We start from the raw sequence: 27,674 nt of genomic DNA, 5'->3' as shown, positions 1-27,674 counted from the left end.
CACAAAGCAGTAGGCTACGTGTGAATGTTCGTTCCCTAATGCAGCTAGCGGGACAACACTGTTGTCAAAAGGGCATCGCACATGCGAGCGGTTTCATGTGACAGATGAAAGTATCCACTAGAAATGTAGAAAGAGAGGAGATCTAATAGGCTCATTTGAAGCAAGGTAAGACATGTCTCATATGTATTAAAATGTTCAGGTTTCAAACAATGAAATATATGTTTTCAAAATGCATACGGCCTCCAGCTCACTGTAAAGTGGTGTGTGACACACTGATGAAGCCTGCCTTCAGTTACCATTTGATGCATTTTTTTACAACAACTGGGAACTCTGAAAATGTCCGACTTCCGACTTCAGTGTCATCAAGACAACTGGGAACTGGGGAAAAACGAGCTCCGACTGGGAAAAATATTTTTGAACGGTCATCCAACCCGGAATTCCAACTCAGGAACTCCGGCCTCTTTCTAGAGCTCTGACTTTCCGACCTGAAGATCACTGATGTCATGATTTGACCTTGTATTTTTCACATTTCCTGGTTGTCTTGAATGCACCACAAGATGCTGCAGCAGCAGCTCTGGCACTGACAGACAGATTTTCCACTCATAGGCTCTGTATCTGTATGCTGTACGCATGTGATAAATAAGATACATAACCAATATACTTTACACACACGCCAATTTAATTCCACAAAATTATGCTAATTAAACTATAAGCATGACTTGTCAAATGTATTTCCATCGCCTGGTATTTCCATCTTTCAATAGACTAAAAAGCATTATTTCACAATGGGATTTTTTCTTCTTCTCCCGGACAATTGGCCGGTACCAATTTTATTCATTGGCTTTTCTATTTTTTTATCGCACAGAAACGTCTATTACCGGCTAACGGAAACCCTGGCGTGTGTGTGTGTGCGTGCGTACATGTGTCTGTTACTTGGCTGTCTCGTACTGTTTCTGATCCATCCAGTGGAGCCTTCACACTCTTTGCATTTGGAACTTAATGCCAGCTGAGTGATGGCACCTTTGAACAGTCTTGGCAGAACATTTATGTGTGTGCTTGCTTTTGTGCATGCGTACATGTGTGCGTGTTCACGTTTGCTGGCGTGCGTGTGTGTGTGTGTGTGTGTGTGTGTGTGTGTGTGTGTGTGTGTGTGTGTGTGTGTGTGTGTGTGTGTGTGTGTGTGTGTGTGTGTGCCCTGCTATGCATTTGTTTCCAGGCATTTTATCTGGTAGAAAAGCCTTAATGAGAAAGCCAGAGAGCTGCTTATTGTGTGTTATCTCCAGCAAAGGCTCAGTGTTGTCATTGATGCTGCTGTTAATCACCAAGGAGACAGGACTCTTTCTGCTTGTCCTTCCTCTCTTCTGTCTCCTTCCCCTCAGTCTTTCAATCTCTCTCTCTCTCTCTCTCTCTTTCTTTCTTTCTTTCTTTCTGATAATAATAATTATTTCTGTCTTTGTCTTTCTTTCTATATTTTTCTCTCGCTCCCTCTGAACCTTCCTTTCTCTCTCCCTACAGTCTCTCTCTCCCTCCTTCTGTTCCACTCTCTTACACATCATCTGATTTGGCTCTAGTAGTATCAAGCTTTACCTTTGGGCTTAAACCAGGCTTCTCATTCAACTCTGAACTCAATATACCCCGCTTTGCATCACAGAGAAAAACAACACAAAAATGCTCTGAAATGAACCATTTGAAGCCCCCCTCCTCTGCTCCCCCTCAAATTTCCACACAAACAACTCCATAGCACCGGTCCCGCTATAGGGTTTGAAATCTCATTGTAAGTATGGCATGAAAGAGTTGAGATGTTTTCTGGGCCTAATTTGGGCTCTCAGCTTCAGTCTACTGCCTGTGCTTTGTGATGTTCTAGGCACCTGAACCCATTGTTTAAGTAAAGCAAACAAACACTGTCCTTTTCTAACACTACCTCTTGCATTCTCTCTCTCTCTCTCTCTCTCTCTCTCTCTCGCTCTCTCTCTCGCTCTCTCTCTCTCTCTCTCGCTCTCTCTCTCTCGCATTCTCTCGCTCTCTCTCTCTCGCATTCTCTCGCTCTCTCTCATTCACTCACTATTTAATTGGTTGCTCCCAGCACAGTTGAGGTTTCACCCTGGCCCTCCCTATGGCCCTCCCTCTCTTCACAGTTCCTGTCTTCCTTCTCCATATTTACACCCTCATATACACACAGTTTATTAGGTACGCCACCCCATTCAGGAAAATGGATCCCTCCTACAGACAGTGAGTCTCGTGGCCTTGATTGCTATATAAAGCAGGCATCAAGGCATTCAGTTACTGTTCGATGGAACATTAGAATGGGCAAAACGAGTGACTTAAGCTACTTTGAGTGTGGTATGATTGTCTTTGCCAGGCGTGCCGGATCCAGTATCTCAGAAACGGCCGCCCTCCTCAGCTAGGGTTTACTGAGAATGATGCGACAAACAAAAAACATCCAGTTTTATTATGATTATTATTATGATTTTCTTTTTTTTTACTGGCTTTATTGTCCCCATGGGGAAATTTTGTTGTGGTGTCATGTTCACGTTTAAAGTGGTGTTTAAATACAAAACAAATTGACAATACAACTTTCATAACTGCCCTTACTGGGTGGATAGGAATATCAGCCTGCTGGCCTTACTGGGTGGATAGGAACATCAGCCTGTGCCTTACTGGGTGGATAGGAACATCAGCCTGCTGGCCTCACTGGGTGGATAGGAACATCAGCCTGCTGGCCTCACTGGGTGGATAGGAACATCAGCCCAAGCTATTTAGGAGCGATATCACACATTGCACAAATTATTGTCTAGTTGTGTTTTTCCTGCTGAGGGGTGCCCTATACCTGCACCCAGAGGGGAGTAGTTCAAAGTCTGGGTACAGGGGGTGGCTTGGGTCTAAAATGATTTTGTGAGCCTTGCTGAGGGCCCTGACCTTAAAGATCTCATCCAGGCCTGTGTGTTTGACTCCAAGTACCTTGCATGCTGTGGTGATAATCCTTCTCAGCATATTTCTCTGGCTGACAGTGGCATTGCCAAACCAACAAAGAATACAGTACAGTCAGCGGCAGTCCTGTGGGCAAAAACAGCTAGTTGATGAGAGAGTTCGAAGGAGAATGGCAAGAATTGTGCAAGCTAATAGCCAGGCCACAAACACACAAATAACACTGTGCAGTATAACAGCAGTTTGCAGAATGGCATCTCAGAATGCACAATTCGGCGATCCTTGTTATAGATGAGCAATTGCAGGCTCCAGTGGACACGTGATCATCAACACTGGAGAATGGAGGAGTGGAAAATCATTGCTTGGAACATGACAGTGAGTTCACTGAGTGGCCTAGTCAGTTCCCAGACCTCAACCCAATAGAGCATCTTTGGGATGAGATGGAACAGGCTGTACGCAGCATGACTGTACTGCCGTCCAATTTGCAGCAACTGCGTGATGTCATCGTATCAGCATGGACCAACATCCCTGTGGAACGTTTCTGACAGCTTGTAGAATACCCAGGAGAATTCAGGCTGTTCTGGAGGCAAAGCAGGGTCCGACCTGGTACTAGATGGGTGTACCTAATAAAATGGCCGGTGTATAATGTCGAGATGTTTATCTCCTCTTCACCTGGCTCTTATGTCATTATCTACGTCTCAGTGATTTCAGACAAGACACTCATTTTATAAGGAAAGAAGATTGATAGATAACATGTCTTTGAGATGAGAAGGGTGTTTGTCAGGCGTGTGTGTGCTTGCATGTGTGTATGGGTGTGAAGCTCTGTGTGGTGGAGTGAGCACTAATGGAAGCATCGATCACGCGGTACAGAAGGAGGACAAACTGAATTTCTATTAAACTTCATAGTTTTATAGCTTCATAGCGCATTCCATTCCTACACAAGATCACAGCTCTTAGCCTTGAGGCAGACAGCCGTCACACTGATTGACAAGTTGGACTCTTTATCTGTAGAATATCATGGAGAATCTGAATACCTGTACAGCTGTGATATTTCAGTCACATTTCTTGGCTCTTGTTTATAACATTTCAATAGTGGTAAGGAGGAGGAGTCTACCGGATCTGGAAGCGACTTCGCCATAAATTTTCTTGATTCAGGTTCACTCAAACTTCGTTTTAATCTTTGTTTGACTATTGACAGTTACAGCTGATTTCGGGATTGTATAAATCGATTTGCTCTCTGAATTGTTTAATCAAACTTTTTGCCGCCAGCTCCTAATATCAAGGCATAAAAACTACAATTTGTCTCCTGAATTAGCCAAACTGAGCTTACATGCGCGTTAGGCCTGAGCTCGTTTTCCCTGGGTAAACTAGCTGGCTAGCTGAACTATGCTAGTTTTCGTCCTCATTGCCAAACTTCATAAATACTGCACCCTCAACTCCGTTGCTAGTAATACAATAATGTAACTAAGAAATTAGCTGGAAACAAAATGTAAAATGATTTATTGTTTTGTTGAATATTCATGACTGAATCGAGATATCTGTTGTAAGACGATGGTGCTGAAGGATATCACTACTTCAGTTTTGAGGTCCACCAACGTTGTTGGTGTAAGATTAGCTGAACGTTTCTGACAGGTCTTGGAACTGTGACAACGGGCAGCCTCTCACCGCTTGGATCAATGGGATATGTAGTGATTTTACCAACACAGCCAGATATGTACACAGTCTTGTGCCTTTTAACCGTTTTTAAACTGGCTATCGTATTTGTTGATTAAATCTGACTTCATTAATATAGTGAGTTATCCAGGAATTTCACAAGTTAATTGACATTCGAAAACTTGAGAAAATAGCAACTTTACAAAGCGCCAATGGCTACAATAAATGGCTAAATTACTTCCAGACAGGAAGGATCCACGGAGCTCCTTCGCCTCCTCACCTCTCTATACTCTATCCCATTGGCAGAGGTTTTTAGCCATAATTCTCCAAGAATAAGAGTCCTCGTACTTGCCAACACAATAGATCCGCCTGTGAAATAATGTTAATGAGGACCTGAATACTTGGGTCATTTATGAAATGCTGTGTCTGGGTTCTGTAATGGGTCTCCTGGGGGCCGTACATTAGGAGTTAGAAGCTGTGTTAGCCAGATGGTGTTTGGTAGCCTAGCTTAGCCTAGCCATGCTAATGACGCAGTTAGTGCTCCAAGCCATGGCCCTGGCCTTGCCATAGACTTTTAAAAAAGCTAACTAGCTAGCCAAACCACAGAATGAAAACTGGATTGACAATAGACATTGTGCATGGATGGATAAATGTATCCAAGGAGAGCCAGCATGGCATCCAGTTTCAATTAAAACCACTGCTTTCAGCTTGGCCAAATGGAAACGGTCTCTCTGGCTGTCAGTGTGGCTCTGGCGATGGATGGCACTTCCTGTGGTAATGGACAGGGGGCTGAGTAATCCTACCCCTCCGTGCGTGTGTGTGCACACGCGCATGTGTGATGGTTTGTGATAGTTTAATCCCTATAATCCCTGGGGCTCTGTGTGTGTGTGTGTGTGTGTGTGTGTGTGTGTGTGTGTGTGTGTGTGTGTGTCGTTGTGTGTGTGTGTGTGTGTGTGAATGTGTGTGTGTGTGTGTGTGTGTGTGTGTGTGTGTGTGTTAGAGTGAAGGTGACAGCTGTGGTTTAGCAAGACCTGCCTACCGCATCTCAGATCCTCCAAATATGACACAGAGAAACTTGGAGCTATCATTCTCTCTTTCACCCCCTCTCTCCCCATCTGTCTTCTTCCTCCCCCTTCTCTCTCCCTCTCTATCTCTGTCATGTGGTTATCTGATGGTTGAGATCAACAGATCTGTGTTGTAGGGAGGATCTACAGCTCCCAGCCATACAGTACAGTCCTGCAACAGCCAAAGCTGAAGTTAAAACCACTGAGTCTGTTTAATGGAAAGACAATCAAGATGGACAACAAAGCTCTTTGAACTTAAACTTTGACCGAGGTGGAGCAGGCTCTCGCGCAATGTATCTAATATAATGAAGCTCTTTAAGAATGACAACAAAAGTTATTTAGTTCATTTGTATATATTTTCCCATAGGGACGATGAGCATGCTCTGATCCTGCAGTACTGCCAGACCCTGGGGGGGGAGGGGTCTCCCTGCAGCCAGCCCCAGAGCCCCGCCCAGATCCTACAGGCCGTGGAGAGGGAGGAGCGTGGGGAGCTGGAGCGAATCATCCAGCGCCTGGAGGATGAGCAGAGGTACGCGATAGGTCAGCAGAGTAGTCTGTCAAATGTCAGCGCTACTGTGTTCTGCCCACTTACTAAAAGTGATGCTCAGCACACACACACACACACACACACACACACTGTCTCATTCAGCTCTCGCCCCCCCCCCCATTAATCTCTCTCTCCCTCTACCTCTGCCTCTTTGATTGGTGGATAGAGGTAGTGTAAGGACAATGGTGACTGTGCACGCACTCTATTATTCTTGGAGCTGCTGTGTCTCTGTCTGAGGCAGTGGCTGTATCTGAGTGGTTTAGCTCTGCTCAGTCTTCTTTATGAGCCAGGCTATAAACGCCAGCTGAAGTACCACAGTCAGTCTGGAGCCAACAGCTCTATACAGTTGTAAACAGAGACGGACACAGGCCAGGACCTCTCTGTACAGTGGCTTTACATAGGATTGTACTGAGGGGGGAGATTTTAGTAGTGCTGTTGGGCTCATATTATATGTGCAGCAATGATTGTGTGGCGTGTGTGTGTCTGACTTCTGCATCTCCCTAACCCCATCTCTGGGTGTCTCCCCCAGGACCCTGAAAAGGGAGTATGAACAGCTGAAGGAGCAGCACGGGGACCAGCGGGGGCCTGGGTCTGTGGGGCATTGGGACCCTGAGGGGTCCTCTCACCCCGGGGGTCCTGGTGAGGCTGACCTGCTGGCTGAGGCCAAACTGCTCCGGCAGCACAAGAGCCGTCTGGAGGACCGCATGCACAAACTGGAGGAGCACAACAAGCAGCTGGAGTCCCAGCTCCACCGGCTCAGACAACTACTGCACCAGGTGGGCCACAAATAGAGGGACACGTACAGCACACACACTCACACACTCACACACTCACACTCACACACATACTCACACTCCACCTCGGACAGCAAGCCACTTCAACAGATGTCTTAACACACACACACACACACACACACACACATGCATGTTCCACCTGTGGAATGACTTCTATTTTACTGATCACACAACAACAACAACAGCAATTCCTTCTCAGCCCTTGAAAGTGTCCTTGTTTGTATCATAACTCATTCCTCTAAAGTTAGAATCTGATCACAGTGATTTGTCTGCCATTAAAATCCTTGGGCGGGCCGCCTGTTTCTAGAAATACATTTTCGGGATGGAAAAATGCTTTCATTGTAAACTTAAATGACTAAAACCAGATAGAAAGTATGTACAGTAGAACATTTTATGAACCAATATATTTTTTTATAATTGAGAACTAACAATTACCAAAATAAAAACTAGACAGACGGTCATGGAGAATAAGAAAAACAATGAATTTAGCCGTATAGATTTGATTATATTTGAGCAAAAGAACACAGCATTAGCCACAGCAAAATGCATGGAATTGCAGGAAAATAGCTGTAAAAATGAAACAATTTCTCTCAGCTCCATAGAGAAATGTGTAGAATTGCAGGAAATTGTCTTAAATATGAAAACATTGCCACGCCCACCACCTAAGCCCCTTGTTGATGTAGAAAGAACCCTGTATTGTGAGTATTCTTCCCAGGGCTACGAAGCACACCCTACCCAGTAACCCAATCCATCTCTGCTATGTTTATGCGTCTCCTGATCACTCAATAAGTTTAGATGACTTTTTAGCTGTGTGGAAATAAAAGCCAACCAACCGAACAGAGTCAGTCAGAGTTGGTAAACAGTATTGACTCAGGTCTCTGGAGCTGGAGGCTGCGGTGGATAATCAGGATTCTTAAAGCAGTACTTGGAGTTAAATCATATCCAGGTTTATTTCCCTGTTCGTTACATATTTAAAACTTGGGGAAAATGGAATGGGAACAATAATATAAATCCAAGTGGCATTCTCTCACCCTGCAGGCCTGTTCCTGCTCAAAACATTCTGCTCAGTTAGCCTCACAGGTGTGTGGAATCTGCTCATTATGAGTGCTGTTGGGTGCGGTCCGACTGTAGTGGCGCTCTCCACTGCCATGGTGCTGACCCGTTATCGCTGTTCTCCCGCGCTGACTAATGCTAGTTATCCACAGCTCACAGGTTAACATAACATTCCTTCATTTAGTTACAACAGAGGCAGAGCATTAGACAACCTCAGCCTGGGGAAGATAACGTGACTCTGCTGATTCTTAGGGGATAAAGGGCTCATGTTAAACCTTGCAAGACACACACACACCATTTCTTCCAGAGTCCTGAGCTAACCAGATTCTGACTATATGATGGGAGAAACAAATCCAATCTACAGGGATAAATTAGAGTGAGTAATCCTACAAACGTGCTCTGACATTCACAGAAGAGATTTTCATATTTTCAGCCCAGCATTGTCAGTTTATGGCCAAACAAATGTGTTGTCTAGGTTCATCACAACGAGGACATCTATAGTTTTACAATATTACAACTTAGTGTAGTAGTATTGAAGGGAATTCTCTTAACTCCGAATCAGTTGTAATCAAATCTAATCAAATTGTATTTGTCACATGAGCCGAATACAACAGGTGTAGACCTTACCGTGAAATGCTGATTTACAAGCCCTTAACCAACAATGCCGTTTTAAGAAAAATACGAGTTAAGAAAATATTTTCTAAATAAACGAAAGTTTAAAAAAAATATATAAAAAAAAGATTAGCATTAAAATAACAATAACAAGGCTATATACAGGGGTTAGGGTGCAGAGTCAATGTACGGGTTAGTCGAGGTAATTGAGGTAATATGTGTATATGTATAGGTAGGTGTAAAGTGACTATGCATAGATAATTAACAGTAGCAGCAGTGTAAAAAAAAAGTGGGGTGGCAATGCAAATAATCTGGGAAGCCATTTGACTAGCTGTTCAACAGTCTTATAGCTTGTGGGTAGAAGTTGTTAAGAAGGCTTTTTGACCTAAACATGGTGCTCCAGTACCGCTTGCCGTGCGGTAGAAGAGAGAACAGTCTATGACTAGGGTGGCTGGAGTCTATGACAATTTTTAAGGCCTTCCTCTGACATTGCCTGGTGTAGAGGTCCTGGATGGCAGGAAGCTTGGCCCCAGTGATGTACTGGGCAGTACGCACTACCCTCTGTAGTGCCTTGCGGTCGGAGGCCGAGCATTTGCCGTACCAGGCAGTGATGCAACCAGTCAGGATGCTCTCGATGTTGCAGCTGTAGAACGTTTTGAGGATCTGAGGACCCATGCCAAATCTTTTCAGTCTCCTGAGGGGGAATAAGTTTTGTCGTGCCATCTTCACAACTGTCTAGGTGTGTTTGGACCATGATAGTTTGTTGGTGATGTGGACACCAAGGAACTTGAAGCTCTCAACCTGCTCCACTACAGCCCGTCGATGAGAATGGGGTGTACTCGGCCCTCCTTTTCCTGTAGTCCACAATCATCTCATATGTCTTGATCACATTGAGGGAGAGGTTGTTGTCCTGGCACTACACTGCCAGGTCACTGACTTCCTCCCTATAGGCTGTCTCATTGGTGTCGGTGATCAGGCCAACCACCGTTGTGTCGTCGGCAAACTTAATGATGGTGGTTATCAATGATAAATTATGTATTTTGTGTTGTTGCAATATTTATTAGAGAGCTGTTGTGCAGCCCTGTGCAGTCAGTACTATTCTAAGTGAGCCCTGAAGACGTTGTGAGAATGCTCTGGAGACATTTCCATCACATTAACCTTTACTACAGCTGGGGGCAGGAGAGGAGGAAGGAGAGAAGAGAGGGTCGGGATAGGCAGGGAGGATGCATTGATTCCGTCTCTGGAAAGCTAAGGGGCATGTTGGACTTGATAGTAAATGTCAGTGGACATCAGGTGCCCTATTCTGTAGATCTCAGGCGTGTGCGTGCGTGCGTGCGTGCGTGCGTGCGTGCGTGCGTGTGTGTGTGTGCGCCCTTTTTCATGAATGAAAGTCAAGAAATGAAACAAACACGTTGCCAAACCCTTAGAGATTCATCTGAACTCAGACGGGGAGTGACAGTGACACATTTGGAAGAGGGCTATAGACACATATAAATATCAGTACACGTGATGACGGGTCTTTCATCCAGCCCCATCGAGTCACACTGTGTGCTATTCCCTTGTTTGGGACTGATGATTCATATGTAGTTGGTTTGAAGTCGTCACCAGTGAAGTATGCCATTATGAATAATGAAGAGTGGGCACTATGTTTTAGTAATGATGCTTGTCCTTGTCTCTCTCCCTCCCTCTTTCTCTCCTATATTTTTTACTTTTCTTTCTGTCTTTCTTCTTGTGTTTCTCTCCCTTCTTCTCTTCACCTCTTCTTGTCTTACTTGATCCTCGTTCATCCTCTTCTTTCCCTCTCTCAGCCGGAGATGGACTCCAGGGTGAATGGAGTGTCGTCCCCCAGCATGCAAGAACGAGGGGCCCTCACCGAACACACAGGTCGGTTCAACACACAAACACACACACACACACACACACACACACACACACACACACACACACACACACCACTCAATCAGTGGGCTAAACTGGTGTGTGTGTGTGTTTCAGATGAGCTGTTGGACCACCCACACAACCGCAGCTCTGACCTGGCAGACATCATGGAACAGATAAACCATACCTTCCCTGCATGCAGTCGTAAGTCCTCTCCTTTACCTCAAACACTTCCTCCCTCTCCTCCCATCTTCCCTCTGTTTACCTCTTCCATTCTCCTTGCCTCCTCTCACTCACTATCTCTCGCTGTCTTCTCTCATTCTGTCTTTCATTCATCTTTCTCTTCTTCCTCTGCCTGTTGTTTTCTCATCCTCTCCATCCTCCTCCTCTCTACCTCACCTTTCTTCTACTCCTCCTCCTCCCCTCCCCTCTCTATTCCATCCCCACTCTTTCTCTCACTCACCACTTAGCTAGTGTGTGTGTGGGTGGTAGTGTTCGGGCTGGAGCAGATTCTATTTTTCACACTAAAATAGCTGCTGTCTGTCCCTTTGAGGTTCACTACTCTCCACTTTAATTCAGCAGTCATGTCTTTGGAGCTGAAAATAAAAAGTATGCTATGTCATCTTCTCTGTTTAGATGCAATATTTATCATGTGCAATGTGACTGCAGTGAGGAGAGAAGTTTGAAACACTCTCACACAGTCAACTTATACATAGCGCCTAGAGTTTCTTCTGGCCATGTGACCTGGCCCTAGGTATCCAGTAAAATTGAGGAAGAAATACACTCCATGGGTATCATAGAATGAGACAAAAAGTGTTGGATTAGTGAATTACCTCAAAGTGACTTTAAATTGCATTTTGAATGAGTCGAAAATCTATCTGGAGTTTAGTTAAAAATCTATTATAATCTAGAGGCTGCTGCGGGGCTATCAATACCGGTTTACTGCTCACCTGGCGGGCATAACGGCTCAACGATCTCAACATCCATCTCAACAACACTCAACAAAAGATAATACTTAGTTTATGACTGTGTGTGTAGGAGGGGTCCATATGCATCTGAACTTAGGCTTCAACCAATCAGTTTTGATGCATGGAGTAAGGTTGCAAAGGGAGGGAATATTACTGAAAACTTTGCAAGTTTTACCAGTAAACTACCTGAAATGTGGTATCTTTCAAGGATTTGATGTAATCTATCACACGACATCTAGTGGTCCTTTAGGGTACTTCAGATTATCACAGGTGTCTGTAATTATCTCTGGCCCTACTGTATGTGTGGCCTTATCACATATAAAATAAAAAATAAATAAAAATAGAATGACAAAGCTGTAAAACATTATCATAACTATAAACCATCAACTTAACGAATAACATGAAATATCCTTTATATATTTTATACACACTATTTCTCTATGTCAGTATGTATTTGTTGTCAATGTTTTGGCATCAAACTGGTGGCAGTTGTGAAAAAAGGCAATAGTTGGACGAGTTGCAGAGGTAACTGGTAATAATGAAACATTTGTGTATGCTTTTTCATTAATTAGGCTATTTTCTCTTGAACCGTGAGGTCTATTTACTAGAAACTCATGGACAATATGGAGACCGATATAACAAAAATGATGTATGGAGACCTACAGTATATATGAATAAATGTTTTTCAAGTATAAGTTACCAAAGTTACAATAGATTGCCATAGATGTTCTGTTAATTACTCAAATTACTGAAGATTCCGGTAACTTTAGTAAACTACTGGTAGCTTTGCAACCCTAGCATGGAGGTTACAAAGAGTCAATATTGTGTTTTTTCTCACAAAGTTGTTTCTGTTTCACTTGTAGCTTCAAGCCTCTCCTCGAGACCACAGGTAAGCTATATTTCTCATCCACCTGCATATTGCCTGTTTCATTCAGGAGCTGATAAGAGGAAATTAGCTGGAGCTCATCTCGTGAAGGCTGAATGAGTGCAAATGAGAAAAACAGGTATACTGTTGCTAGTTACTTGGCAGGCAGTCCAACTGGTCAAAGAACTGAATGTGTAAGAGATTCAGCCACTCTCTGGAGGAAAATGGCAGTTTGGTGCTTATCAAGGGGTGTAGATGAGGAGAGAGAGCAACAAAACAGTGTGGAACATGCACACATACACACACACACACACAACACACACACAGAAAATAAAATAGATCAATGGGGTCTCTTTCACCTATGTTGTAAATGGAGGCAGAGATGGATTCTGAAGCTCAGTAGAATAGCAGCAAAGGTTATTGACAGTGACCTGCTCTTAGTCTAATTTCTGTTTAGTCTGCTCTTTCTCTCTCTCTCTCTCTCTCTCTCTCTCTCTCTCTCTCTCTCTCACTTCTAAACATCTCAGCCATTCTCCACTTTCCCCATTGCCTTTACAAGCCAGTTAAACCATTTATTTATTACAAGTAGTATCTGGACGCTCCTTCACAGGGGCCTATTTATTTTCCCTCCTGTTTTCTCTTCTTCTTCCCTTGACGTCCATTATGTTAGCCAGTGCTGTCTGCTTTTTTTTCTTATATTTAATTAAACCTGGGTCAGGTTTGGTATTTATGTTGTCTTCACCCGTAGTGAACACGGGGAGAAATGTGCTTAGGACCACTTTTACCACTTCTTCTTATCTCTTTTCTTCCCTTCTTTCTTATTGAACTCCATTAATTTAGTCCTTTGTAGCTCAGTTGGTAGAGCATGGCGCTTGTAACGGCAGGGTTGTGGGTTCGATTCCCGGGACCACTCATACTGTATGGAAAATGGATGCATGCATGATTGTAAGTTGTTTTGGATACAAGCGTCTGCTAAAGGCCATATATGATGTTATTAAAAGTGGTTCCTGTAGGTTGTTCTAAGCCCAGAGTGTGGTTGAATAGGTTTTGATGTCCATTCAGAAGCCAGCCTATTGTTCCAAGGAGCATAACCCGGTGTTACATTAAAGGGATACTTTGCGATTTTGGCAATGAGGCGCTTTATCTACTTCCCTGCAGTCAGATGAACTTGTGGATACCATTTGTATGTCTCTGTGTCCAGCATGAAGGAAGTTAGGGGTAGGTTCCTGAGCCAATGCTAACTTGCGTTACCCATATTCTTCCAGTCATTGTGCTATCTGCTAGCATAGATACCCATATTCTTCCAGTCATTGTGCTATCTGCTAGCATAGATACCCATAGACTTCCAGTCATTGCCTCAACTCTGGTTAGCATTGGCTCGCAAAATACAGTACCTCTAGCTTCCTTCATACTGGACACAGAGACATACTAATGGTCTCCATGAGTTCATCTGACTGCGGGGCCTCATTGCCAAAATCCCGAAGTATCCCTTTAAAAAGCATTTCCCAGAATCCTAAGTGCCCAGCTGCGTCCCTGATCTCTCCTGTCTCCTCTCTCTAAATGGTTGTGACGGGCTTGAGGGACTGCCAATCTGCCCTGATTGCATTTTCAGGAGCTTCTGATACTTTCCATTCAATATCTGCAAATGAAGAGAAATTAGTGTTGTTTACATCAAAACACAGTGGAAGATCATTATTTTCTATGCATCCCTGAACTCTCGTGCCTTGCCTATAATAGAGATAGATAACTTTGGGTGGACTAATTTAAATGCTCTACTTTTAGAAGAGTCTATCTACTCTACTTAATGTGCATTTTACCTCAGTGATTACCCAGAGATAAGAGGAAGACTCTATTTGGTCTTGGTATTTTACCTCAGTGATTACCCAGAGATAAGAGGAAGACCCTATTTCTTTACTTTTAACCTCATATACCCAAGATAAGAGAGACCCTATTTGGTCTTGGTATTTTAACCTCAGTGAATTACCCAGAGAGAAGAGGGAAACCCTATTTGGTCTTTATTTGACCTCATTTACCCAGAGATAAGAGGAAGACCCTATTTGGTCTTGGTATTTTACCTCAGTGATTACCCAGAGATAAGAGGAAGACCCTATTTGGTCTTGCCAACTTTGTTTAGTCTGGCTAATATGTGTGTGTGTAGATGTGTAGATGTTGTAATAAATAATGGGTGTGTTTTGTGTATGTTTCAGGTGATGTGAGAGCCATCAGCAAAGAGGAAGGTGTGTGTGTTTTCTGAGACAGAAACAATCCCAAACACACAGCTTCTATGCTTTCCCTCGCTAAACCTTTCAGAAGGACAGATGGAGAGCTAGACCCCCTAGCAAGAGACCCCCCGGTAAAACCCAAAGACACACAGGACCGCAGGACTTTACTACTATTACCACGTCGTCGTCTTGTACTATGCAAAATGTACATTTTATTAACTGTAGATTGTACCTGGAGTCGGTTAAACATTTGTCAGTAATTTGTATGAATATGCCGATGATTATGGGGGTTCGGGGGCTTTGTATAACAACATATGTTTTTTGTGGGATTTGTTTTGTTTTTTGTTCCGCTTTCACTGGGAATCAAACTCCTCTCTGCTTCTACCCTACTACCGTCATCACGGAGGACATGGTAACTGTTTTTATATCCAATTTGGGGAAGGTGGCCCATTTTAAGATTATCGCCTCAAATAATCGTTTTAGACAATAGGCTCTGTGTCTGTCCTCAAAGCATCACATTTGTTTTGAAAATGTTTTTCCTCCCTTTAAAGCGTTATTCATGCGATTCTGTCGGCGTTGTCATGCCTGCCGCAATTGCGACGTTAACGTAACCCCTTCTGTGCCTATACAGTTGTCATTCCAAGTGTGGCAGACTGATTTAACGTTGTAGTAATTAAGTTGGATTGTTGTATAAAGGAGAGGGGCAGAAACTATAAATTAATGGAACCTTAAGCTGTTCTGAAATAATCAAGTTTGTAAGAGGCCCACGGTCCATCATTGTGTAGAATAGTTTTATAAATATATGTTTAAAAAAAAATCAGAAGAAAGCCATGATTGCCTTGCTACCTCAGACAAACACCTTTTCATTTGCGTGGTCTGTAACTTGTTTAATTTCCATTTTACTGTACTCACAACAAGAAAACAAACCGAAAAACATTCTAAACGTGTTGCTTATAGAGGTGTACTGCAGTGGGGAGATACCCAGCAGAGTAAAATAACAAACAAAACACAAAGACATCCTATTAGTTAACTACCCATGGGTCTGTGGCCTTTCTACGTTGCCCTGAATCGGTATACTGTGTCTGGCTCTGTTGATTTCCCCCTGTCAGACCTCTAGCACTGCTCTCTCTGAGTTATGCGTTGTGTTTTGTGCTATGCTATTCTGTAAAACTTGTTAGTTTTAACAATGCTATTATAACCTCCTCCAACTATGTCCTTGGACTTATGATGATGATAATATAGTGTACCATGGCAGAACAGCGTCTTTCCTGAGGTATGTAGTATAGATTGACCACACTACATGTAATATGGCTACATACTGTATGTTTTATTCTAAATACATTTTTATAACAACTTTTATTTCTCTGGACTCTTGCTTCAAGGACCTATTAACAATGCGTGCTTCCCCAGAATACATTGGTCTACACTACAAGCCGGCAACAGCGAAACAAGTGTGAAAAATGGCTAGATTCTTTATAGTGTTGTTTGCCGTAAAAATGTCCACCAAATGTTAAACAGTTAGCAAATCAAGTGACATTGTGAATACTGAATAGTGTCGTTAGCGTTGTTGTCAGTTTGTCACAGACAACAACCCAGTAGATATTGCCATCTAATGTAAAGCATTCTATCACAATTCATACATTTTTAAGCAAATACATATGTTAACATATTTACCGCCCCTATTTGCAAACGTCTCATCAGGAGATAATCTCCCAGCATTCAACAGCATCCCATGGTGGCCATCCATAATGGCTAGGAAGGAAATGGTCCTCGTTATGAGCAGAAATCTACCACGTCGCCTGGCACCCACCGCAGACTTCATCATTATTATTTATCAAAGGAATTGATTGCGCCGCGTGAGGTTCTGCCATTATAATATGTTACAAGAGGAACGGTCTGAGTGGGAAATGAGAGAACAACTGCATGGTGGGAAGTAATTAGACAAGGAATCCAGCTTCCTGCCTCCCAGCCCGTGCAGTCCACAGTTACGCTGTACCACGTTACATACTTCTTTCACCAGAGTATTACTCACATCCAGAAGCATTCATCACTTATTCCCCACACCCTTTATTTAAAGAGTATGTGATATCCTATTCATGTTCATAGCCAACAACACCATAAATTAGATTTCACTTGTGAATTCATTAAAGTGGCACTGAAACTGTTCATGTATACTCATTGCTTTTTACTATACACCAATATGTGTATCATTTTGAATAGTGAGATTAGGTTATCAATTACTCCTGTTTTACTTCTTTCCTTCCCTTCTTCCATTGAAAGGTTAGTATGATAGATTCAAAACTCTGTCAGGTAAAAGCAGCATGATGGAAACCTAACCACTCGTCTAATTCCCCTCACCAATCTCTTCCTGCACAGTGGTCCACCATAGGAAAGGAGTACTCAGACTTTAACATTACTCAGACGGACCCCTTGATCATTTCCTTAAAGGGATACTTCGGAATTTTGGCAATGGGTGCCTGCTATCATGCTAGTAGATACCCATAGACTTCCAGTCATTGTGCTAAGGCTAGTTAGCATTGGCTCGCAAAACTACCTTTAACTTCCTTCATACTGGTCACAGAGACATAAAAATGGTATCCATGAGTACATCTGACTATAGGGAAGTAGATACTGGGCATTATTGTCAAAATCTCAAAGTATCCCTTTAATCTTTTTGTAGAGCGGCCAGCACGTAGCTCAGTCACTAATTAGTTTCAGTAGTGCAGCTAGACTGGATGAGTCTGTGCTTCATCTCCAGTGACACTACTGGCCAGCCTTCTTCCAACAGTTCAATAATTCAACAGCAGCCTACATGCAGTACACAGTAAGTGGAGCAAGGGGTGAGTCTGTTGATTTCTTAGACACTTTTTAAATCGATATATTTCTTCCTCTGATGTCTCAGGGGTGTGTCAAGTAGTGAAACACACCCAGTTTGTACCCCAGTGATGTTCTCACTTGTAAAGATTAATTAATTAATAAGTAATGAACTTGTCTACCCAGAGGAGGCTCTTCACTGGAATATACAGTTTCAACACAGACTGAAATATCTACAGTAAGTATAGACCGAGTTATATTCAAATATATGTGGTCCCTTGTGGTTCAGTTGGTAGAGCATGGCACTTGCAACACCAGGGTTGTCCGTTCGATTCCCATGGGGGACCAGTATGAAAATGTGTGCACGCACTACTCTAGGTCACTCTGGATAAGCGTGCCTGCTAAATAACTAACATGTAAATGTAAGTAATGATATGATCACCAGGGGATATGAGAATCGAAGACAACATGGTTTTAGAACTAATTGATTCACCTTCATGTGCAAAACCTACCATTTCTTGATCATATGTTATACTGCCTCATTAGAAGTACCTGCTTTCAGTATCACTGACCGTTAAAAGGCAGAGGCGTAGCAGGAACAACTTACTTAGTATCCATGGTTCCTCTGAATGCATGTACTCGGACCAAGGTGTGCCAACTTTGAGTTTGATAGTGGATTTGCTCACGTTTCTTTTTTAGCTGTTCAAAGGTCACCAAAAACATCTTACCATCCAATCTGAAACTAAAGTGCCAAAATGTTCAATGTCAGCCTTGGAAACATGCTTTGACCTTTCTGCCAAGGCTAAACTAGCTATTACTAGCTATGACCCTGATCTGTTTCACCTGTCTTGTGCTTGTCTCCACCCCGCACCAGGTGTCTCCTATTTTTCCCCATTATGCCCTGTGTATTTATACCTGCGTTTTCTGTTTGTTTGTTGCCAGTTCGTCTTGTCAAGTCGTCCCAGCGTGTTTTCCGTGTGTTACCTTATCTCTAGTTCTTGTTTTCTAGTCTTCCCGGTTACGACCTTTCTGCCTGCACTGACCCTGAGCCTGCCTGCTGGTCTGTCCATTTTTTACTCTGCCTTGAACTACGAACCCCTGCCTGCCCTCGACCTGTCCTTTTGCCTGCCCCGTTTTCATAATAAATATTCGGAGAACCGAACCATCCGCCTCCTGTGTCTGCATCTGGGTCATATCCTGAGTCGTGATACTGACGTCCAAGGATGAATACCTCATGCTCACATAGTACAACAGTGTAGCATTGCAGTAAGCCTGGACCAGTCATAATCCGCTAACTGGTAGTTCCAGTGGATTGTAGTGCTGCTTGTACTTTAATCTGTCATGGTGTAGCATAAAATCAGCTTGGCAGTTAGATCAATCATCAGCCTACATCATCATCTGAGTCGCTCAATAAGAAGCTCTACTGGGCATCCAAACAATAAAAGGCTCATTTAATTCCTTATTCTCTTCCCTCGTGTATCACAATCTGTTTGTACTAATTGTCTTTTTTACTGAGTAAAACAACAGCAAAACAACAATCCTCTCAGCTTTTACCTCAACTCCCTCAGCTGTCCTCCCACGGGCTTGCTGTGAAGTGGCCGGTCGTCATTATGGATCCAGCACAGGGGACAGGACGGGGGAGATGGGTAGTTTTTTGGACCCTGCGTGGTGTGGCTGGCACGCGGGACCCCTCTGCCCGTCTCCTTTGAGCAGATGCCTGGCAACGGTGTGTGTGTGGTGGCAGTGGTGGTGGACGGGCAAGGATATGCCTCCTGGCACGGAGGAGGGACAGGGAACAGATGCAGAGAGAGACGGGGAGAGAGGCTGGCTGGCCATGACGACGCTGGTGTGGGCCGGAAACCTGCAGGATGGAGGAGAGAGGGAGGGAGGGGGGTGGGGGTTACATAAGGAAAGAGGAAGTAACAGAGGGATGGAGAGAGACGGGGACACTATACAGTGAGACTAAAAAAACTGTGTAAGAGTGGGAGGGAGAGAGATGTGGAGATGGGGAAACTTTAAAGTCCCTTAATCACCTTAAGTGGCTAAGTATCTTAATGTGAAGTTCCATATGATCACTTACTCTGCAAAGAGATGGTACATACTGTATCTAAAATCTGTTGACTATAGAGCAGCGGTAGCTTTAGCTGCATCTTTGCCTCTCCCTCTTACTGTACTGTATGGGAAAGTGCTGTTAATGGATCTGGGGTCAACACTGCCCTGAGGATGAGGCTGCCTGGCGGGCTGCTACACACAGTTTGTCCTATAGTCAGCATGTTTAGCTAAAGGCCTTAAGTAAAGGGAGGGGGGCTGAGATATGGAAAGGGGAGGAGAGGGCACTACACCTCCCTTTCTTCAGATATATCACGGCTGTCTAATGCACTTCATTAACACTCTCACTAATATGACAGAGTGCTGGCTGAGAGTGCCAGGCAGGCACAGCCACCACGCTGCTGCTTTAACATAAATCGCACTCATCTGCTCATCTCTCCCTCCTCTCATTCACTCATTTTCATTTCTAGTACATCTTTCTCCTTTCTCTCTTAATTAATGTTCTCTCTCTCCACACCTCTCGTGCTTTTTCTCCTTAACGCGTTTTTCCTCAATGCTCTATCCATTTTCCCATTCTATTTCACCTCTCTCTCTCTCCTCTCTCTACTGTGCCCTCAGATTCACACTCTACCGAGCAATTAGCGCTAGCAATCATCCACACATTTATTATCCATCTTTTACAACATGATTGGATTGCCCCTTTGTGTGTGTGTCAATCCCTCTTTCTCTTCACACCTTCCCTGCAGCCATGACAGATCAATAGAGGTTTCTAACACTGTTTAGTTCTGGTTCTACTCCTCTTCTCTTCTGTCACGGCTCTTTCCCTACCGCCCAGCACAGCCCTGGACCTAATGGGGGGAGACAAATAGAAATCAGTGTGTCGGGGGTGGAGGTATTTGGGAGAGGTGCTGGGATCAGTCAATATCCCCGTATTGCCATTACAGTATGGGTCGTTAGCTACGGTCTGATCATCGGCATTCACGGTGCTAAGAGCCCTGCCACATCGCTAGCATGAGCAAATCACAGCAATAAACAACAGGCGATTATTTACTTTCTGTTTATTCCAATTTTTACCCTTCTGTCTTTCCAGGCTGCACAGGGTGAACTGGGCCTGGAGGTACAAACTTAAACATTGACTGACATGTCTTGTTCTATTTTTACAATAGAAAATGATTCAGGCAAGTAATTCATAATTACCCTAATGGTTCAGTGAACAATAACATTATTGATAGCTTACATATGATTGATGGCAACACTTTGTATTAAGTTCTGAGAATAATTATTCAAACTTTTAACAAGTTTTGTTAAAAGTGACTGTCTTGTGTTTAGTCCCTGGGGTCATGTTGGCAAAAACAAAGCAAATCTAAAAAGACAGAATACAAAACTATTGCATTCCCTAACAAGTTCATCTGCATAATATATACTATTAATGTTAGCAGACGTCCTGCTGCTGTCTTCTAAGGCAGATGTGTTTAACCACACACCAATGTAGCTATGTTGGCCCTGTGGGTGTATGAATGAAAGACTCTCTCACTCTCTCTCAATTCAATTCAATTTAAGGGGCTTTATTGGCATGGGAAACATATGTTAACATTGCCAAAGCAAGTGAAGTAGAAAATAAACAAACGTGAAATAAACAATAAAAATGAACAGTAAACATTACACTCACAGAAGTTCCAAAAGAATAAAGACATTTCAAATGTCATATTATGTATATGTGCAGTGTTGTAACGATGTACAAATGGTTAAAGTACAAAAGGGAAAATAAATATGTGGTCTGTCGTACGATAATTTGGTAAAAAGCCAATTTGGCATTTGCTCAGTACATTGTTTTCACTGAGGAAATGTACAAGTCTGCTGTTAATGATAATGCAGAGGATTTTCCCAAGGTTGCTGTTGACGCGTATCCCACGGTAGTTATTGGGGTCAAATTTGTCTCCACTTTTGTGGATGATCAGTCCTTGGTTCCAAATATTGGGGAAGATGCCAGAGCTAAGGATGATGTTAAAGAATTTTAGTATATCCAACTGGAATTTGTGGTCTGTATATTTGATCATTTCATTGAGGATACCATTAACACCACAGGTCTTTTTGGTTGGAGGGTTTTTATTTTGTCCTGTAGTTCATTCAAGGTAATTGGAGAATCCAGTTTGTTCTGGTAGTCTTTAATTGTAGATTCTAAGATTTGTATTTGATCATGTATATGTTTTTGCTGTTTGTTTGTTGTTATAGAGCCAAAAAGATTTGAGAAGTGGTTTACCCATACATCTCCATTTTGGATCGATAACTCTTCCTGTTGTTGTTTGTTTAGTGTTTTTCAATTTTCCCAGAAGTGGTTAGAGTCTATGGATTCTTCAATTACATTGAGCTAATTTCTGATGTGCTGTTCCTTCTTTTTCCGTAGTGTATTTCTGTATTTTTTAAGTGATTCACCATAGTGAAGGCGTAGACTCAGGTTTTCTGGGTCTCTATGTTTTTGGTTGGACAGGTTTCTCAATTTCTTTCTTAGGTTTTTGCATTCATCATCAAACCATTTGTCATTGTTGTTAATTTTCTTCGGTTTTCTGTTTGACATTTTTAGATTTGATAGGGAATTTGAGAGGTCAAATATACTGTTTAGATTTTCTACTGCCAAGGTTACACCTTCACTATTACAGTGGAACATTTTGTCCAGGAAGTTGTCTAAAAGGGATTGAATTTGTTGTTGCTTAACTGTTTTTTGGTAGGTTTCCAAACTACATTCCTTCCATCTATAGCCTTTCTTAATATTACTCAGTTCCTTTGGCTTTGATGCCTCACGATTGAGTATTGCTCTGTTCAAGAAGACTGTGATTTTGCTGTGATCTGATAGGGGTGTCAGTGGGCTGATTGTGAATGCTATGAGAGACTCTGGGTTGAGGTCAGTGATAAAGTAGTCTACAGTACTACTGCCAAGAGATGAGCTCTAAGTGTACCTACCATAGGAGTCCCCTCAAAGCCTACCATTGACTATGTACATACCCAACGTGCGACAGAGCGGCAGGAGTTATAACCCACTTTTGTTGGTTATGTTGTCATAGTTGTGCCTAGCGGGATATATGGGGAAGGGAATGCTGTCACCTCCAGGGAGGTGTTTGTCCCCCTGTGTGCTGAGAGTGTCAGGTTATTGTCCGGTTCTGGCATTTAGGTCGCCACAGACTAGTACATGTCACTGGAAATTATTGATTTCCCCCTCCAGGATGGAGAAGCTGTCTTCATTAAAGTATGTGGATTCTAGTGGGGGGATATAGGTAGCACACATGAGGACATTTTTGTCTGTTAAGATCATTTAATTTTGAATTCCTAGCCAAATTTAAAATGTTCCTGTTTTGATTAATTTAGTAGAGTGAGTTAGGTCTGCTCTATACCAAATTAGCATACCCCCTGAGTCCCTTCCCTGTTTCACACCTGGTAGTTTGGTGGATGCGACTACCAGCTCTCTGTAACCTAGAGGGAAACCAGTGGGTCCGTCTACTCTATACCATGTTTCTTGTAGGATGACAATATCTGTATTTCCGATTTATTTGGTGAATTCCAGGTTCCTGCACTTTAGGGCAAAGGCAGATGACCTCAGGCCTGGGATATTACAGGATGAGATAGTGAAGGCTTTGTGTTCCATAAAGTGTCAAGTGTTGTTGGTTGTGTGGTTTGGCCTCAGGCCAGTAAGTGTGAGGAGAGCATGCTGGGCATCTGGTACATGCAATTGGCTTGGGCTAGTGTAAGAGTCGGGGTTGGGCCTGTTTGCCTGCTCACGGCCTGGGCGTATGTGTGACTTCCATTTTGAGGCCGTCTTTGCTGGAGTGGGGGGCATGGGGTGGGCAGGAGGGGCACAGGTCTGATCCGAGGGGGCCTAAATGGGGTATGGGCATGGTTGACTTGGGGGGGTTGATTGGTTGGGGTGGGGGTGTGTATGTGGCTGGTGGCGTTGTGGTCTTGATGTAGGTCCTCTCTGTTGTTTCTGTGTGAAGTGTTGTGGCTGCGTTTGAGAGCGATGTCCTTTAGGGTCCAGGCGAGGATGGGCACCACTGCCTTTAAAAAATATATATATTTCACCTTTATTTAACCAGGTAGGCTAGTTGAGAACAAGTTCTCATTTACAACTGCGACCTGGCCAAGATAAAGCAAAGCAGTTCGACACATACAACAACACAGAGTTACACATGGAATAAACAAACATACAGTCAATAATACAGTAGAAAAAAGTCTATACAGTGTGTGCAAATGAGGTAAGATAAGGGAGGTAAGGCAATAAATAGGCCATAGTGGCAAGGTAATTACGATATAGCAATTAAACATTGGAGTGATAGATGTGCAGAAGTTTAATGTGCAAGTAGAGATACTGGGGTGCAAAGGAGCAAAATAAATAAATACAGTATGGGGATGAGGTAGTTGGATGGGCTATGTACAGGTGCAATGATCTGTGAGCTGCTCTGACAGCTGGGCACTGCTGCCTTGTATAGGTGGACCTGGTCATAAAGGGTGGAGCGGTGGGCCGGGTAAACATTTGGTTTTGAGGCACAGTCACGGGAAATACTTGTGTTTACCCTCTCTCTCTCTCTCTCTCTCTCTCTCAACGTTAGGGCATTTCATATTTTTTTTCGCCCAACTTTTAACCTAAATGACATGGTAAAATGTTTGTTGACAACTCAACCAAATGTAAATCAAACCTAGATGTTGAACTGACATCTGTGCCCAGTGTGCTGTGACACTGACAGGGTATTTGAGCTTTTTGTTGGATGAATATGGTTCTAAACTTTGAGAAATGGAAATTGGTACTCTGGCTTGTTGCAAAGGGTCATAGAAAGGTTTGCCTTGTGTGTAACAGAGATCGCAATGGCTGAGAGGGGAATAGAATGGAAGAGAGGTAAGCAAGCAGGGGAAATGGCTGAGAGTGGAATAGAATGGAAGAGAGGTAAACAACAGGGGAAATGGCTGAGAGGGAATAGAAATGGAAGAGAGGTAAGCAAGCAGGGGAAATGGCTCGAGAGTGGAATAAGATGGAACGAGAGGTAAGCAGCAGGGGGAAATGGCTGAGAGTGGAATAGAATGGAAGAGAGGTAAGCAAGCAGGGGAAATGGCTGAGAGGGGAATAGAAATGGAAGAGAGGTAAACAAGCAGGGGAAATGGCTAGAGGGGAATAGAATGGAAGAGAGGTAACAAGCAGGGGAAATGGCTGAGTGGATAGAATGAAAAGAGAGGTAAGCAAGCAGGGGAAATGGCTGAAGTGGAATAGAATGGAAGAGAGGTAAGCAAGCAGGGGAAATGGCTAGAGGGAATAGAATGGAAGAGAGGTAAACAAGCAGGGGAAATGGCTGAGAGGGGAATAGAATGGAAGAGAGGTAAGCAAGCAGGGGAACTGGCTGAGAGGGAATAGAATGGAAGACGAGTAAACAAGCAGGGGAAATGGACTGAGGGGAATAGAATGGAAGTAAAGAGGTAAGCAAGCAGGGGAAATGGCTGAGAGGGGAATAGATGGAAGAGAGGTAACAAGCAGGGGAAATGGCTGAGAGGGGAATAGAATGGAAGAGGAGGTAAGCAAGCAGGGGAAATGGCTGGAGTGAATAGAATGGAAGAGAGGTAAGCAAGCAGGGGAAATGGCTGAGAGGGGAATAGAATGGAAGAGAGGTAAGCAAGCAGGGGAAATGGCTGAGTGTGGAAGAAATGATGGATGAGAAGAAAGTCAGAGGAAAGTGTGGAGGGATTGGTAAGAACTAAAGAAAAGGGAGGGTGGAGCAGAGAAAAGGAAATAATCAAGCTTTGAAGAAGAGAGAGAAAGAGAGAGAGAAGTGGCACCCCACTGACTGCCTTAAAGCCTATCTGAATCAGTCTTTTTGTGTTATGACTGAATAGTGCAATCATACCATTTCTTTGAAAAACGGACTTGACACTAGAAAAGCCGGGCCTCGAAGGACCCTCCTTTGAGCCAATGAGCAGTCATTTTGACTTAAACATTCTAACAGTCTAATAAATACATTTCATAAATGCTATCGGAAAAATAATCCTTTGGTTGTGTTTATGACGGCTCGGGTAACATCAGAACACAATAGCATTTTCATTAGTTTATGTTACTGTAGGCAATCTGTTGCCGCGATCTCACGTGTGGAGCGCATGGAACAATGATTATCCTTGGAAGATCTGCTCTTTTTGATTCTACAGTATAGGGGAAAACATGACATGTCTTCTTAACTGCTTATGACACATTCTGTTTGAGATATTTAAATTCTGACAATATTCTTCGGTTGAATAAACGTATTATTAAGGAAAGTCAAGGACGAAGGGGGACATGACTTTAAAAATGGCAGAGATATTTGATTTTAAATTCATATTGAGTCAAAACTACTCACTCGGCTCTTCTAGTGTTAAGCGAAACCTTCCTCTTGCATTTGAAAAATAGTCTGGAACAAGCCTTTCAACTGCATCACCATAATTGTTTCCCAGTCTGCTAGGCATTCTGCCTGCTCTGTCTGTCACATATTCATTAATCCATCCATCTACTGTAACTCTTGACCCGATGTACTATGCTGTTCTCTCTCTCTCTCTTCTCTCTCTCTCTCTCTCTCCCCCCCCATTATTTATCTTTGTAAACCATTCTCTCCTTCTCTTTCCCCTTCTTTCACACATTACAGTCCATGTCCTCCTTTACTCCATGTCTATATCCCAGTGTTTAGTAAACAAGGCTGATGGCCTATATCAATAGTATCACAGTGATGGCTCTCATAAACGACTGTAATCTCTCTTCTAGTGGTGTTCTTCTACACTCTCCTAACACTCCCGAGAGCAGCAATTCTCTTAATCTTCTGTTGATATCAATCTCCATTCCTTTCATTCTCATTCAAAAGAAGGAGGGAAGGAGAGGGAAGAGGGTGTGTGGGAACCTGAAAAAGAGAATCTCTAAGTTACAATAATTTCCCATATGGTGTGCTTCCTGCTGTTCATTATTCATAGTTACAGCAGTTGCCAGGAACATGCTGCCCACTTCCACTGCACCTCCCACTCACCACTCTAGTCGCATGGTGTTGAGAGGGAAGTGAAACCTATTGAGTTTGAATTCACTCAGTCGAGCCACTCTCATTATCACTTCTCTAAGCAATCCATTCCATCTGATGGCTTTCATGAGAATATATGCAAACTGACTGGAGTTAGAATCATTAGAGTAAACCAGGTTATCGATCACATGAAAATAGATATGACACTTCTCTGTCCCTAAATCCCAGTGTGAGAAACACAGGTGTGGAGGAAGTTGGCTTAGGAACGCCTCTTTTCTCCTCCTAATCTATTGTGAGCATCTGATTTCTGCTGACTGGACGCCTAAGGGCAGCACATGACAATATAACATACTCTAACTGCCAGATATAATGAGTGCTGCTGTGTGTGTGTGTGTGTGTGTGTGTGTGTGTGTGTGTGTGTGTGTGTGTGTGTGTGTGTGTGTGTGGTGTGTGTGTGTGTGTGTGTGTGTGTGTGTGTGTTTGTGTGTGTGTGTGTGTGTGAGTAAGGAGAGGGAATAGCTTGGGACCTGGAATCGACCAGAATATTCCACACATCCTGTTTGATACTGCGCTCCTACTGTGACAGAGCTGGGAAACCATTTAACATATAACATTGTAGGATTGTAGGTCCCATATTTTTGGAACCGTGAGTAAAAATAAACACATTATAAACTCATTATAATCTAGCCATGCTGTAGCTTAAAGGGTCAATCTACAGTTGAAAGAATAACAAAGTGTACTCCCTGGCCGTTTTGGTAAAAAGCTGAGGGATGGAGCTGGAGAAATGTAACCACTCTCAAATTCATAAACAGAGCTATGGATACAAGGACTGACCATCCATGATATCAGTGTTAGTGTTTGTTTACATTTACTTCGTTTACATACATTGGAGCTTATGTTTGGGTTCTGATGGGGTATGACAGTTTAACTAAGCTCATGGGGCATGTATAACTTATGTTCTTTAAGAATCAATGGGCACATATCATTAATTTATATCAGAAAATGGATGAAGCAACTGCAGATTGCCTCTTTAAAAACCTATAGTCCGCAACTAAGGCCCAGAGTTTTTCCTGGTGATATCACATGGCCAATTATTTATTTAACTAGGCAAGTCAGTTAAGAACAAATTCTTATTTACAATGACAGCCTACTGGGGAACAGTGGGTTAACTGCCTTGTTCAGGGGCAGAACGACAGATTTTTACCTTGTCAGCTCGGGGATTCGAT

General features: G+C 43.1%; 1 protein-coding gene across 1 annotated transcript; it reads left to right on the top strand.

The window, feature by feature from the left end:
* Positions 1–5,888: 5,888 nt before the first annotated feature.
* Positions 5,889–15,019, top strand: LOC111972984 (utrophin-like). The gene is made up of 6 exons (XM_024000094.2): positions 5,889–6,171; positions 6,719–6,965; positions 10,457–10,532; positions 10,644–10,730; positions 12,358–12,383; positions 14,567–15,019. Exons 1-6 carry the CDS (start codon positions 5,948–5,950, stop codon positions 14,573–14,575), a joined length of 669 nt encoding a protein of 222 aa, XP_023855862.1. The 5' UTR covers positions 5,889–5,947; the 3' UTR covers positions 14,576–15,019.
* Positions 15,020–27,674: the final 12,655 nt, after the last annotated feature.

Source organism: Salvelinus sp. IW2-2015, linkage group LG14 (assembly GCF_002910315.2).
Source record: "Salvelinus sp. IW2-2015 linkage group LG14, ASM291031v2, whole genome shotgun sequence".
In the NCBI taxonomy this organism is placed as follows: Eukaryota; Metazoa; Chordata; class Actinopteri; order Salmoniformes; family Salmonidae; genus Salvelinus; species Salvelinus sp. IW2-2015.
The sequence above is the reverse complement of the archived record's forward strand: the minus strand, read 5'-3'. Positions and strand labels throughout refer to the sequence as shown.

Bases quoted from the DNA above. Each gene is read 5' to 3' on its own strand.
- LOC111972984 (XM_024000094.2), top strand. From the start codon at position 5,948: ATGAAGCTCTTTAAGAATGACAACAAAAGTTATTTAGTTCATTTGTAT. The intron at 6,172-6,718 runs GTACGCGATAGG...TGTCTCCCCCAG, and splicing joins CGCCTGGAGGATGAGCAGAG to GACCCTGAAAAGGGAGTATG. The intron at 10,731-12,357 runs GTAAGTCCTCTC...TTTCACTTGTAG, and splicing joins TACCTTCCCTGCATGCAGTC to CTTCAAGCCTCTCCTCGAGA.